Source organism: Pempheris klunzingeri, chromosome 18 (genome assembly GCF_042242105.1).
Source record: "Pempheris klunzingeri isolate RE-2024b chromosome 18, fPemKlu1.hap1, whole genome shotgun sequence".
In the NCBI taxonomy this organism is placed as follows: domain Eukaryota; kingdom Metazoa; phylum Chordata; class Actinopteri; order Acropomatiformes; family Pempheridae; genus Pempheris; species Pempheris klunzingeri.
In genome coordinates this window covers 4,421,776-4,437,023 of record NC_092029.1, presented here as the reverse complement: position 1 = coordinate 4,437,023, position 15,248 = coordinate 4,421,776, and the positions used below count along the sequence as shown (strand labels likewise).

General features: G+C 42.5%; 2 protein-coding genes across 3 annotated transcripts; one reads left to right on the top strand and one right to left on the bottom strand.

The window, feature by feature from the left end:
• Window positions 1-15: 15 nt before the first annotated feature.
• ints9 (integrator complex subunit 9) lies at window positions 16-6,011 on the bottom strand. Its single transcript, XM_070849937.1, has 17 exons — window positions 5,913-6,011; window positions 5,490-5,617; window positions 5,313-5,373; window positions 5,068-5,130; window positions 4,809-4,948; window positions 4,550-4,636; window positions 4,219-4,339; window positions 3,967-4,101; window positions 3,489-3,600; window positions 3,213-3,393; window positions 2,975-3,035; window positions 2,678-2,849; window positions 2,423-2,547; window positions 1,199-1,366; window positions 813-911; window positions 600-737; window positions 16-385 (listed from the first exon to the last, which is right to left on the bottom strand). Exons 1-17 carry the CDS (start codon window positions 5,919-5,921, stop codon window positions 209-211), a joined length of 1,977 nt encoding a protein of 658 aa, XP_070706038.1. The 5' UTR covers window positions 5,922-6,011; the 3' UTR covers window positions 16-208.
• A 466-nt stretch (window positions 6,012-6,477) lies between these two features.
• Window positions 6,478-14,283, top strand: pla2g7 (phospholipase A2, group VII (platelet-activating factor acetylhydrolase, plasma)). 2 transcript variants are annotated; one of them, XM_070849938.1, is made up of 11 exons: window positions 6,478-6,792; window positions 7,338-7,465; window positions 7,961-8,111; window positions 8,664-8,757; window positions 8,846-8,914; window positions 10,369-10,540; window positions 10,926-11,039; window positions 11,631-11,722; window positions 12,362-12,532; window positions 12,632-12,780; window positions 13,454-14,283. In XM_070849938.1, exons 1-11 carry the CDS (start codon window positions 6,729-6,731, stop codon window positions 13,552-13,554), a joined length of 1,305 nt encoding a protein of 434 aa, XP_070706039.1. In that variant the 5' UTR covers window positions 6,478-6,728; the 3' UTR covers window positions 13,555-14,283. The 2 variants fall into 2 exon arrangements, with proteins under 2 accessions (XP_070706039.1, XP_070706040.1); XM_070849939.1 differs by having other exon boundaries at window positions 6,479-6,620.
• The last annotated feature ends 965 nt before the right edge of the window (window positions 14,284-15,248 follow it).

Sequence of the window (15,248 nt, the reverse complement as noted above, 5' to 3'; positions counted from 1 at the left end):
AACTGCAGCAAAACACTCGCTGAGATCTTTTAATACAAAATACTATAACAAAATATAACTTTACAGTAAAACTACTGTAAATGTGTTAAATATGGCCGAGGTGGGGGCGGTCCGGTTCACAGCTCTTCGTCACGTCCTTCCCCTCCACCGCCATCTCTGCTGCTGTCCACAGTCCAATAACAGTTAAACAACGAGGAGGAGGAGGAGGTCAGAGCTTCTGCAGGAAGCGGAGCACCAGGTCCCTCAGTGTGGTGCGCAGCGGCTCGTTGTTGTCACAGACGATGTGCGTCCCGTCCTCCTCCAGCTGAATCAGGGTGTCCTCCGCCTGCAGGTGGAGAATGTGTCCGTCTGCCGTCTCCTCCACTTTGACCTCTGTAATGCCGTGCTGCAGGGGGAGAAATGCACGATCGAGGTTTTGTACATGTTTTGTACATGTACATGTACATGTACATGTACGTGTTTTGCAAATGGCCCGTGTGTATTTAATATTTGTGGAATCTGAACGGTGCTGCATGTCAGATGAGATTCAACACTGCAGTCGTCTCCACGTCCTACATGAGGGACGAAGTACAAAAGGTGTTAATAATGAGGTTCCTCACCTTTTGCAATGTGGATAGGAAAGCTTCCAGGGGCACGGCTCCACTCAGCAGGGGTTTGGGGGCCAGCACCACTGGGGGCTCCTCTATTACCCGCTTCCTCTTCTTGCTGGGGGGCACCGGAGGGGGTTTGGGCACCGACTGGCAACACAGGAGAGGAAAAACTTCAACTTTAAGCAACAGTGTTCATATTTCCTCATTCAGACGCACACTCACCTGAAGTGTGTGTTTGTTGTCCTTGGAGTGCAGCACTGCAGACACAGTTGCCAGGGAGATGCCAGGTTTAATCTCAGCGGGCACCAGGGAGTTGGCCAGCTAGGAACAGAAGAATCACACTTTTCGACTTGAAAATTGGCCACCTGTTCTCTGACAGGAGTTGGAATATTTCCACAAAGCATTTCTGTGTTCAGCTTTTCGTACACCATATGTCATTGTCTCCTACCAACACACGAGAGAGTTAATACGCACTCTCCATCTGTTTCCAAAGGTACAAATCTTATCTTTTATTCAACATTGTCAGCTGAGTCTATCGGGTCCTTTTTAACCAGACAAGTTGAAGAGGAATCTCCCAGAGGAGTTCAAGCTGCTCTGATGTGACTCACCTCAGGCAGTATGTAGACACGCTCGTAGCGGCGTCTGAAGGGCAGGTTGAGTACAGAGCAGCGTCTGTAGGGCATGGGAGGGGGCTGCAGCTCCAGCATCAGGTCAGAGCGGTGGGACTGGGTCAGCGGAGGCTGGGTGTACTGCTCTGGACACACCACATGGAGGGGCTGCAACAGGAGACAACGATCAGACTCCTGATGACTCAAACAGTCCTTTGACGTGGATTCATTTTCAGGTAGATTTAACTTGAGCCTGGTTTGACTGACAGGAGCACGGGTGGAGTTACATTAAAGGATGATGGATGAGGAGAAAATAACTTATTACTGTTGTTAGTCAATGACAATCAGAAACAGACTAAACTACTGAATAATCTCTTTGAACCATAAGAAAAAAGGCCAGTGAATTATGGCTCCTCCTGTGGTATTCGCTTAGATGCTGTTATGCTCTGGTTAATATGCTAACAGGTCTTTTTGCTAACATGGTATTTAGCAGGAAACAGCACAGCGGAGGCTGATGGGAATCATTAGTTCTGTAGCTGTTTAATCAAGACTGAGGATGGCACTAAAGGAAAAATAAAATTCCTCCAATAGTTGTTGAGATATTTCCATCAGCACTAAAGCAGTGGACTGAGAGACAGACCGGCGGTGAATGGGCTCTTTTCACAGCAACCATTTAATTTTTTTTAAGTCCCTCAAGTCCACTACAAGAAAAGAGGACATTTGGTTGACTAAATGAGGAGTTTTGACAAGATTACTCCAAACAAAGATTATAGGGTTGATTGAATCACTTAAATTAAACCACTGATTTGTCTCTGCAGGGTTTCAGGGCTTGTTCTGTCGTCCCTGCTGCCCTGAATGCAGATCAAACACGGTCGTGTCATCTTGTTTGTTGCTTTCCTTTTAAAGTTGTTCCCATTCAGCGGCTTCACTCCCCAGACTGCTTCTGATGGTCTGTGTTTTTGCTCTTAGCAGTGTTGCTGGTAAACAAATAAAAACCCATGAGGCAGCTGTTTCTGGGCTAGACAACATTTTTCTCATCATAATCTCACTATTTGCCAATTCATCCTAAAAAAGGATTTCCTCTATAAACACACACACATATAGTATCTCATGTAAGTGTAACCCATTTACTGCTTATTTCTCTTACAGCCACCTGTAAATTGGTAGTGAAAGGGTGTGTTCATCGTATTTACGAGTGCAATGGCAAACAAATGATAACTGTACCTGGACTTCCTTGAGCAGCTTTGATACTTGGTGGAAGTTGAGCCGCGTGTCAATGGGACAGTAAACACACTTCATAGCCAGCGGCTGGTACGGAGCCAAAGCATCCAGGTAAGAAAAGTCAGGCTCTGGTGGTGAGACAGAAAGGTCACAGCAGCTTTTTAGAGGTGCGGCTTTTGTTTTGTAATTACAGAACGACATCTTTGTATTTGTGTCTACGGTGTGACAGGGGAGCGCTCGTCACACAGTTGTAGTTACCAGTAAAGATGATGGTGTTGAGGCCGGATTTGCCCCACAGCTCCATGAAGTGAACCACGTCCCCGAAGCGCAGAGACGGGTGACCGGTGAACACCACACACGGCTGGCGGAACTCACTGCTGAAGTCTCCGTGAATGCTGGGGTAGTGCTTCAGCTTGTTGGTTTGGATCAGCTGAAACAACGAGGCAGGAACTGTAAAGGAGGTCGATGTCATCGCTTCCTGAACGTCCACTGACCGGCTTGAGACATCGTTAAAAATTGTTGTTAACTAGCAGGAGGCACGGCAGCAGGACTCACCTCTGCATGAGGGAAAGGAGGCTCTGGAAGATACACCTTTGATTGCTTGTTGTGGCAAAGCCTAAAATGAAAAAAACAAAAAACACAAATCTGATCAGAATATCCCTGAATGATCATGGGGACCGATCAAACCACTAATCATTAGACACTGCACTGAAGCAGTCCACAACAGTAAATGTTTGACTTTAATAATAATAATAATAATAATAATAATAATAATAATAATAATAATCCTCACCACTCAGCAAAGATCTGGGAGAACTCCAGCGAGCTGTTGGCGACGGGCGAGATGAAGTAGAACGGTGTGGTCCCCAGGTTGGCGCTCTCGATGAACTGGTACAGACACTCCAGCAGGTCGTATATCACCCCAGAGGAATAGCACGGCACCAGCACGTTGCCTCCTGCTCGAATCGTCATGGCTACAGGCATAGGTGGGTAGTAAACACATTAAAAACACACACTGAAGCTTATATACAACGGACATTTAACATCATCTAGTGAATTTGAAACCTACCGAGGTTGCTGCAGAATTCTCCCAGCATGCCGTCTGGGTTGGCGGTGGGCATCTGGGTGAGGCCTGTCAGGATCAGAACATCGCTGTTCTTAAGCGAGCTTTGGTCCATCGGCTGGGAGGAGAGAAAAGGAGATACTTTACATTATTTTTATTAGAGTAAAAAACACAAATGGTGCCTCTTTACTTCCACCTTTCTGTGACAGAGACTCACTAACATCACTTTCCAAACAAATACAAAGTGTCTTCATTCAAGTCAAAACATACTTTCATCAGAAAACATTTCCTGGTTTTACTTGAGCTGCTACTTTGTTTATTCTGCTTATTATTTTAACTTTTACTCCCCTTGAGTTTCACAAAGAGTGTATTTTTATGGTTTTACTGTAAAGCACTTGTCCCTTGTGCATTATGCAACTTAATTGATCTTTGAAAGTTTTTTTCCTCTGTGTAATTCCATCCAGCATTAGGCCTGTTGCCCCACCTGTGGATGTGTGGTGAGGAGGGATGAACCTGACACATAGGAAACTTTCTCATGATGAGATTGGATGATCCAGTTGGAACTCCCCAGTGAGTAACCAGAGCTCAAGGGGGAGACCTGTACAGCTCCAAACAACTCCTGGAGAAAGACACAAGTTGTTGCTTTGAGAATAGAAAAACAGAGAGAAAACCTGATAGGCCGTATTAATTGAAGCGTCAGTATCAGAGTATGAGGAAAGACAGAAGAGGTTCTTACCACTTTCTGTGAATAGCCAACAAGCTGCACTTTGCTGAGGGCAGAGTTAACCTCCTGCATGCTGTAGGATCGCTTCCACGTCCACACGTCCACTGCATCTTTCAGTGGACCAGGGAGCATCCTAATACAATAAAATTATTTATTCATCAATATCATACATGATGATACGTTTATCTTTTGAAAGGTGAAATTAAAAGTTGAACATGGCACGACAAATAGAAATAAATAGACAATTTTCAGGTTAAAAAAAAATAGTGTTGCTTAAAAGATTGTGTTTTAGATTTTTTTTTTAAAACTACTAGTTCCCACTTTTTCTCAGAAGTTTAACTACCTTTGTATTTCCTTATTTTTCCAGCAGGTGGCAGACTGGGCTTTGGGAACTCTCTCCATGAAGTTCACCAGTTCTTCCATCAACAGTCTGAGGAAAATATCAGCAAGAATCAGCACTTCATGTTCACGTTGTCACAGTTGTTAGGGTCATACCAAAACAAAGATAAACATGAGCAGAAAGTGTCACATTAAAATGCAAACTTCTTTTAAATCAATTCAAAGACACTATGATGAAGTTCTCATGTACTTTATCTCCTTACCTGCCAATCTGCAGGGTGGGCTCTGTAGCGTACACCGTCCCAGTGAAGCCTGTGTGTTCAGTGATGTAGGGCAGGGCCATCATACAGTGGTAGTTTGAGATCAGGATGACATCAATGGTTGATAGATCCAGCAGTTCTTTCTGTAGTCAGAATAAACAGGAATGATTGTTAATTTAGACCAAACGTGTATTATTATTGAAGTTTATTATAATTAGCATTATAATTTCCAGCAGAAATTTGAGATGTCTGAGTTTACAACCTCGGGGAGGCAGAACTCTGGCTGTGAGTCCACAAACACTCTTCCTGCACACTCCTTCAACTCCTGGAAAGATGGAAAGAAATGGTTTACTTTTGTAGCCCATCGTCGCAGAGAAATCTTAATACATTTGCGCTTTGCAGATATTGAAACACACAGATAGAGCTTAAGGTGATCTAACAAAGCAACAATCAAACACAAGTTACAGTTCAGCTACAGGTTAAAAACAGCAAAGCAGCTTCCCACACCTTCTCCAGGTTTATTGTCCCATCCTTAGAGACCCAACCAGGTAGCTTGGAGAGCCTTGGGCTGAAAGAACAGCATAATTAATCATGATTAAGAGTAATGCTAAGTCTGACACCTATCCACACACACATACACCCATATATACAAACAAACCTAGAGACACAGGACCAGTAACTCACCTGTGCACCAGAGGAAGGGGCAGGAAGTTGAGGACAGAGGTGGTGTCCAGCCCACAGTCCAGCATGATGGTGGTGGATTTGAACTTGAGGACATTGCAAGGCAATGTAGGATGACCAGACAGACAGTACTGAAAGACACGGAAATAAAGCACTTATTGCCAGAGGGGGAAATAAACTACAGCTGTCCAGCACGACACAATACATGACAGATAGCTGCTAGCTGCCTGGTTCGCCCCCAGTGAGTGAGACAGGACCAAACAGGGCTGTTGGCTGCTAAGCTAACAGTAGCTGCTAAGCTAACAGTAGCTGCTAAGCTAACTGTAGCTACAACTAAAGATACCCTGAACGATTTAATAGCGCAGTAACATAAACAACTATGGTTGACTTGGCTGCTTTAATTGCGATAACGTATTACTTACTCACCAATTTCATTTTCAACCCTTGCAACGATTAATAAATTAGTTGTATGTGGTCAGCGAAGCTAACACCACATCCTCCTACAGCTCGCTGTTTGTATGGCTGTTGCCCTCTACCGCCCCCTACAGGCGCGGAGTGTTTCCCCACACACACTAAATGGCTCATACAGGCAGGCAAAATAGGCCGAATGCTGGACAAAACAGCGCGTATGTATTTGTTTATGACAGGTCCAAAAAGAGCTACAAATCTCATGAAATATTAATAAAAAATATCAATCAAAGCGGCGATAATTATTGTCAACAAATGCACGTGTCAGTAGCCGATTCAACCAGAGCCGTATGTAGGTGAGTTGACTCAGCATTGCGAGGAACTTTAAGAGACAGGTGCAGCTGATGCTTATACTGTAATTTAGATAATAATATGAGCAGCTATTCATCTATAATATAGGCTGCATGATCTTGCGTTGAGCCTAAATTGGAGGGGTTGGTTTTTAGGCAGCCGGGACGGTGCAGCAACACTCCCCATTCACCGCTCTGGTTTAGCCCCCCTCCTGTGCTAGCAGCAGCTAGCTAAGTTGTTAGCATTAGCGACCTGTCAAACCACTCCCAAGTGACTCACACCGCCACTTTTATCTCGACAAAGTGAAATTAGTTACGTGGTAATGTTGCGAAACTGATGTAGTAACGTTGACACACACCTGCTTCTGTATCTCCGGTAGGCCTTGTTTTTTGTTATATAGTTATATCGGTGTTTTTGTGGTAAACGGCTAACCCAAAGGTAACTAGGTTAGCTTGGTTTGGGTTTTTAACGTTACTGAAGTCGATGTTTTCTCATGGAGGAGTTGTACAGTTATTAGTCAAGAGGACTTACGAGTGGGCCAGGACAGGTAAGGGTCGAAACGCCACTTTATTTATCATTATTCATAGCGTATAGACACTAATGTCCTCCATAGCTACAGCCAGGTGGAAACACCTGTAAGCTGAAGTTTGGTTGTTAACATCACACCAACAAGTGCAGGCACTCAATCACATCTGGTGAGGCTACTTAAAAACTTCATTAGTATTATTAAAGCTGAGTTATTGTCCATAAAGGGTTAACATTACAGCCATGGAGCTAATAAATAGAATGTAAAGTCTAATTTGACACCAATAAACTATTTTTCCATTCATTAAAAATGATCGTATGTCATAGTAATAAAAGAAAAAAAGAGTATTTGACATTTTTAAACTGTTCAACTAATAATAGGAGCCATTTTCATAATCTGCTGACTTTAAAGAAATATACTGCCTGAGGTCAGTATCAGCAGTTTGGTTGTGTGTCTGTGTCTTTTTGTGAAGTCATGAAATCTCTCTCCTGACTGTCACTTCTTCGGTCAGCGTCACTGCTTCCTGTCAAGTTGTTTGGTAAAGTGTGTGTCTCTGTATGTGACAGACCAGAGGAGGTACACGCTCGGTTTCTTCGCCATGGGGAACACCTGCAGTAATCATCTCGGGATCCCTCCAGCCAAGGGCCCCAATGCTGTGGGGTGCACCGACTTCATGATGGACCACACTGCACAGGTGAAAGCAGAACCAGCTGTCCGATCACATGGGACGTGTGGACTTTGTCTGGATGTGCAACTTTTTAGATCAGATTTCGATTACTGCACATGCTTTTCTTCCCCGAAGGAAAGTGAATACAATGATACACTGGAAAAAGAAAGGATACAGTAAAAATGGGATATTGTTTCATGGAGACGACGGCCTGTAAAAGCTGGACGAATATGCATTGTTATGTCGTGTACTTTTGCATCTTTGTGCCGTCTTTATGAGGAACAGCATCAGAAAGTCTGCAGCAGTTGGAGTTGATAATCAGTTACAACATTTGCCGATCTCTCTTACAGCCGTTGAACAAGGACAAGAGTTCCAAAGTCCAGCATGACAAAGAGATGATCTGTACACACACTAATCCCACACGTTTTATGAACGAGATATTTAGGACATACCAGTGATCACATGACAGTAGACCGTAGTATTTGTGTGCTGAATTGTGTGAGCCTCTGTTTTGTGTTACAGGGCAGCTTCTTTCGGCTTTACTATCCTTGCCAGGAAACTGAGAAAGCAGAGAAACCGGACTGGGTGCCGAGCAAGGAGTATTTTAATGGTCTGGCAGACTTTATGAAAATCAACAGAACTCTCAGTGAAAGGATCTTCAACTACCTCTTTGGTAATTTAACTTCCATTAGTAACATGTAGAACATTTTAAAAAGCTGTTTAAACTTCTCATTTCAGGACTGTACTAGTGTTTTTGCATGATTTTGCTCATTTATGACAAATTGATATACTCTTTGAGAGCAGCAGTGACTTTTTCCTTCGGTAATACACTTTATATCACTCCTCAAAGTTATTCCAAATATACCCAAAGTCCTAGTTTCAAGGTTTCCCTTTATCTCTGAACATTGTTTAAATCAGCCTAGAGACTTAATTTTATTTTAGCCAAAGTTGTGTTGTTGTTGCACAGTAATCCAGAGACTTCTTTTTCAATTAAACTGCAACTTTGGCAACAGTGAAAGCAGAAACGATGCCCACTATAATTATCAGTTACCTGACTCAAGTTTCATCTCTGCAAGTTAATGTTCACACTGCAGAAATGTAGACAGCAGTTGCCTGAAAAGTGGGACGACAGCGACAGCAGGCTCTGGTAAACAGTCATCAGTGATAAAAACACACTGATATTGTGCTTTAAAAAGCTTCAGTTTTTATCATTTGTGTGTTTCAGGGTCCTTTAAGATCCCAGCCTACTTGGATGCTCCATTTAAATCAACTGGAAAATGTCCTGTAATTATCTTCTCCCATGGCCTTGGAGCCTTTAGGTATGCACTCAGTTTTAACACCACCACAGCATCTATTCACTATTTTCACACTATCAACTGGAACATCTGTGACTTTGTTGTTCTCCAGGACTTTGTATTCGGCCATATGTGCAGAATTGGCCTCTCAGGGCTTCATCGTGGCGTCCGTGGAACACAGGTATTTATTCGTAGGAGATTTTTCATTAAAGACACTTCTCATAGTAACTAAGTCAGCTATTCAAACAGACCCAATGTTGCAAGCCGTCATGATGCAGGCCAGGACTGATCCCCCTGATCCCCCTGCCGAGTACGGCATCATGCTAAGATAACAACCACACGGCCAGTCAGTCATGTCCTGTTGGCTGATGGCATTTATCTTTTTTCACCCATTGCAACCTCAGATAATACAAAATGTCTTTAATGTTCAGCTGAATGTTTGTTCATAATGTTCAGAAAGGGATGATGTATACAATTATTACAAGACGAACCCCTTTAGGACGATTGCAGGCGCCTGCATCAGCCTGTCGGGGTTCGTTTTGGAATAAAGACGCCGCTCAACATAAGTTATCCTGTGTATCAACAGTGGGACACAAAATACTGTCTTATAAATGATTTTATGATTTAAAAAAACGACTGTAGAATGCCGCAATTAACCAATTAATCAGAATATCAGAGTATTATACAAAGCTGTGTAATAAATCTTGTTAACACTAACTCCTCCCTGCTGATCGTATACTGTTTTTCTTCATCAGTTATGGCCTTAGTGCTCCACATTTTGGCTGTGATACCTCAATGAATTTGTATTTCTCAAAGGCCAAAGTGCTCTTGCCTTAAAAATGGCTTCATTCCTGCCCTGATCATGTGCAGAATCTTTAGGTATTTGAACTCTAATGAAACTTTGGGCGGACAATACGCTGAAAATGTGAAACTGAGGCCACATGTCAGTTGGAGGAAATTCTAGTAGAACGTTTGCCAAGCCAACAATAACAGAGGGCAGTCTCCTCTGCAAGCGGCTGTCTGTTTATCTGTGAGTAGGAGTGGAAAGGGTGTGCAGACAATAGTACGAACCAGGTCATCACATTTCTTTTCAGTATAGAGACAAGGGGACCATATGGAGATGAACATAATGGCCAGGGTCAGTCTGTCACTCGTGTGGACTGAATTGAGGTATTCCACTGAGTTTTAGCAGCAGAAAAAAGCATGTGCTGGTGTTGTGACGTAGGTCAGAGCTGTGACACAGGACGGACTTTGTTTCACATGCATGCATCGCTGGTCAGAGGTCGGCCCAGCAGATCGGCCAGCAGTGCTTTTGTCACATGTCAGTGTGTGACCAAAATCAGAGCAAAACAGTCATAAACACAAAACAGGATGTGGTTTGAGTGACAGATGTTAAGTAGCAATTCACTATCATCTGGTTTTAGATGATTTGCAACATTTAAACTGTCAAACTTTGTCCTGACTTGTAACAGGATAAACTGTAGCTCAAGCTGACACAACATTTGTAGCATAAAGGATCTTATTCATCTTTCACTTTCACTGTGAAACTTCAGAACACATTTTAACGTTTTCCTTTCCTGTCTTTGGCAGTTTGCTTATAATTTTGCAGCATTGTGTGTTTCTTTCTTTACGTAGAGACCAGTCAGCTTCAGCTACGTATTATTTTCGTGAGAAGACGGAGTCGGAGAAGGCGAATGAGAATGTGTCCAAAACACCGACCTCACCCCAAGACAACTTGGTCAAAGAGTGGATGTACTACAGATCCATGCAGCACGGGGAGAGTGAATTCAACCTCAGAAATAAACAGGTGGGTGTTTATGTTCTGAACTCTGTGCCATGTTTAGTCAACAGTCGCATTATTCCCGTTTTATACAATGTGGGTTTAGAACTGGCAACAGTCGGGTTGCACAACATCTGAACTTTACACCAACAAACTGCAAGTCGCTGATGTTCAAATCAAACCACATCCTTGTTTCTTCAGTCAGTCTGTTATCTCAGATGTGTCACATCCTAACTCCTCCCTCTTATCTTTCCATTTCAACATTTCATTAATCCTGTCTTTATTGTTTTGAAATACTGCACTTTGTGTTCACTGTATATCAAAGGTATGGATTTATGTGAAATTGTGGCCATATTTGTTGCATCTGTTTCTTTTTTTCCTCACCTGTGTGAATGTTTGGTGTCGTTTCCAGGTGAAGCAGAGAGCAGACGAATGCATTCTGGCTCTGGATAAACTCACCGACATCAACTCAGGGATATCAGTGCAAAATGTTTTGCAAACACAGTTCGACTGGACGACGCTGGAGGTAACCATTTTATGAACTTTGACCTTTTTTTTGTCTCATTTTAGAGAGATTGTGAGTTTCTTTAGAAATGAAACCCAACAAATGAGGCAGCAGCACACAAGTTTCAGTAACAAACGAAAAGAGAATAGAACTTAGAATAAGAAAGAGGAAATATGCAGCAGAGACTAGTGATAATACAAGCTCGAGCACATCAGCAGCAAATACAGGGTTATTTTTGTGTTCTAAAATTCACTATGTTTAATTTCACTTATGTGATTGCCTTTTGCAAGAAATAAAATAAGTAAAACTGATCATGAACATCTTTGATGAGCCGACAGCACTGACACTGACACAAGAAAAACTCCATTAAAATGTAGAATACTGAATATCACATAAAGGATCCTCTCACCCAGGCAACAGCTGAGAGTAAACTTTTCATTCTTTCTTTTTCTATTCATTTATTTTTTAAATCCTGAAGCAGCATTGAAGGTGAAAGGGCAAAGCAAGAATTTCATTGTGCTTTTATCTTTCATATAAACAATAAAACGATTGAACTGACTAGAGTTTTCATTGATCTTACCTCTCATCATCCACGTCCCTCCTGTGTGGCAGAACTCCATGGATCTGTGTCGGATAGCAGCCGTGGGCCATTCCTTCGGAGGAGCGACGGTGGTCGAAGCTCTGTGCAAAGAGGTTAAATTCAAGTATGTGGATTTCCAGGTCTCCTCCATCATCCCGTCTCCTCGTTTTGGAGAAGCAGGAATACGATAAAACCGTAGACGGTATAGAGGAAGTGGACGTAGCTTCTGGGTCTGAAAAGTGGGGGGTTATAAAAAGAAGTCTGATTTGATGGAAGCCTGTGAGAAAATGACTGATTTAAGCTTTAAGTCTTCTTCAACACATCATGACGTTCATTTAGTAAATTATGGTCCAGTTTAGAGGAAAGTAGACGATAAAGCTGGGGAGGCTTTAGCGTGGGTCTGTCTTAAACCTAACCAATCAGAGGCATCAAATCTGGTTCCAAAACCAAAATGGCACCTGCCACAAACTCAAGGCCTCAGATGACCAGTGGGTGACGTTACCATGGCTATGAACACTTCTTTTATAAAGTCTATGGATACAGCATAAGGATGATGTTAATTAAGTCAGTTAGCAAGGATATAAATGTCTAAACGTAAAAAAGCATCAAGTTCCATCTCGAACTGCAAAACTTTAACGATTTCTAACAGATAAATGTTTGTGCTAACCTCTAGTATCAAAAACATTCAACCAATACTCAATCTTAGATCTAGATGTTGAAGTACTGAGCATCCTTACAGCAGTGTGTTGTTCTGCATCATCAGGTGCGGCATAGCGCTGGACGCCTGGATGTTCCCGTTAGATGACGAGCTCTTTCCTCGAGTGAAGCAGCCGATCTTCTTCATCAACTCGGAGAAGTTCCAGTGGGCGGGGAACATCAGCCGCATGAAGAAGCTGGAGTCGGCCGTCATACAGAGGAAAATGATCACCATCAGGTAGAACAGACAGAAACTCAGATCAAATTCAGTCTGTTGTTTAGTCGTGTTAAAAAAAAACAGAGTGTCTGACTTTGTGCCGATGTTTTCCTTCATCAGAGGAACGGTCCACCAGAGTTTCCCAGACTTCACCTTCTTGACGGGCAACTGGATCGGGAAGCTGATGAAGCTGAAGGGAGAGATCGACCCAGAGCTCGCCATAGACCTCTCCAACAAAGCAACACTAGCCTTTCTGCAGCGCCATCTTGGTAGGAACAATAAGGCACTGAGCAGTCACTGCTCATATCCCACTATAAGTACAATCTTACAGGACTTAAGGGAGAGATGTGAAATTGGACACCCTAACACTCTACCTGGAGCTTGAGAAAAGGTGCACACTACTTAGAGATTTCGATTTTTTAACACATTATCAAAATTAAAAAGTATTTTATAATAGAATTTACAACATACCAAATACCCAAGATGAAGCAAAGAACCTACAACACTAAAGAATTAACTGAAATTAAAACTGAAATATGTAAGCTAACTACGTCTACAGATGAATACATGAAATAAATGATAGCCGCGTCCATCAGAGGAATTTATAGTTCTTTATACTGTGTGACTGTAAATAGTCGAAAAGCAAACATCAGTCGAGGCAAACAAGCAAAATTAACTGTTCTAATTGAACAGATTTCATGTTAACTAGTTTAGGAGCCCCCGGCCGTTATGGTATTCAGGCTTTAGCATATTTAAATAGTAGCTGCTGCCTTGAGCTCCTTCTGAAAACAGACACAGATGAAGACATTTTCAGTGTCGTCAGTCTCTTTCCCTTCCTGAAGACCTGCAAACCACACTAAAGCTCATACATTCAGGTTTTTATATGTATGGGTGTTTTGCTGTATCTCTGAATGATGCTACCATTAATCTTGTGTCCTGCAGGTCTACAGAAGAACTTCAACCAGTGGGACCCTCTGATTGATGGACAAGATGACAACCTCATTCAGGGAACTAATGTCACTGTGCTTCAGTCTGCAATCTGAACTCTGTGCAGCAGAACAGACCCGGGACTGTGTGGCCCAGGTGTCGGATAAGGATTCACCTGGTGTGCGGGACTCAGCAGAGCGGTCCTAAATGTCAAGCCAGGCCTCCTTGGCATTCCCGGATGACTTTCTGGAGTAGTTACGGATAGGAAAGACCTCTACCTCACCAGCAGGACAGACTTGTTTCTCTCAACAGACGAAACACTCAGTGGATCAGCGTTTGTTTCATGAGGCCTGAATGTTGCTCGCAAGCGGCTCAACACCTCTTTTCACTGTTAGTGACATCCTCGCTATTCCCAGCAATTTCTGAGAGAAATTCTTTTAACCATTTTCAGCTGAGGTAATGTTACCTCACACAAATCCTGTACGTCTCTTTGGATGCACGACTATCCTGCAGAGATGAGCTACTTTATGATTGCAGTGCGATTACGTGATGAAAGGCCTATAATGAGGATCACGGTTCTTAAGAAAGGACTCGTTTGATTTTAGGTTAATTGTTAGGCAAGATGGCAAATGAAACGTATCCATCCTGATTCAGCAGGACAGCTGCATAAGCAAATCAGCACCATTAAAGGGAAACAAACACTTTAAGGTTGTGCTAAGATCCCATGCGCCATAACTCACAGTACTGTTCATCCTGTAACAGCCTTCTACTTTTCTACACCTACCGTCTGAAATATCTGCCATTTATACTCAACAGAAACCTAATAAATCTGGTTTGTATACGAATACATTTTGTGCCAACTTATTTAAAAAGTCCTTTATGATGTGAAGTGCTTTTCTTTAATGTCACATAAATGTGTCCCCAGTGTGCCTGGAGGCCGCCGCTTTGTTTCTCTTCCCCAGACTTTCAGTAAAAGTGAGGAAGTGCAGCTTTTAGATTTGGTACTCTCTATGAAGTCAGAAGGGGATGTTGTTCCTCATGTGACCTCAAGTCCTTCAGCGGGCCGATTGACCCCCACTGAATCCACCTCGCTGTCCCCCATCGTTTTTTTCCTCAAACGCCAGCTCCTGGTCACATGACGGAGCGTTCAGAGGATGAAAACAGCTGCAGCAGCCGTGTCTGGTATGAGAAGAATAAACCCATTCGAGCAGGACGTCCAAGTATGAACTTGAGCAGAATATGGGACCTTTCGCTAAAACGAAAACCTTTGAATATGACTAACTACTCCAGACACACTAAGAACAAGCTTATTGATCATCAATCTGAAAAGCGTTTGTGCTTTTCACTCTGAATGGTGAAAAGGAAAACTCCTCCGGTTCCTATTTTAATGAAACAAAGCCGACTAAATACAAACGTCCTGCTCCAACTAGTAAAATTAAATATTTTCACTGTCTCCACGGACACCAGACCTCAAACATTCACTCCATCCTCTGGTACGTTTGAAAGAGAGAAAGTCAAAAAGAGAGAAAGAACAGTACAACAAAAAAAGTTCAATCATGTCAGAAACATCTGCCGACTTTAACTCCTTGGAAGCTATAAAGCTATATTTTCCTTTTTAGATGTAGTTAAAATACGGGTAAAAACCACGAGTCGCCTCTATGAATCTGTAATGATATTTATTGTGCCAACATAAAGATATCCACAACGTGTGCATCCACACAAAATACAGAAAACTTTCTTGAAAACTGCTGCATTTCTCCTGACAGCCATTCAAATTAGTCTTTTACGTTCAACAAAAGATTCAGTACTC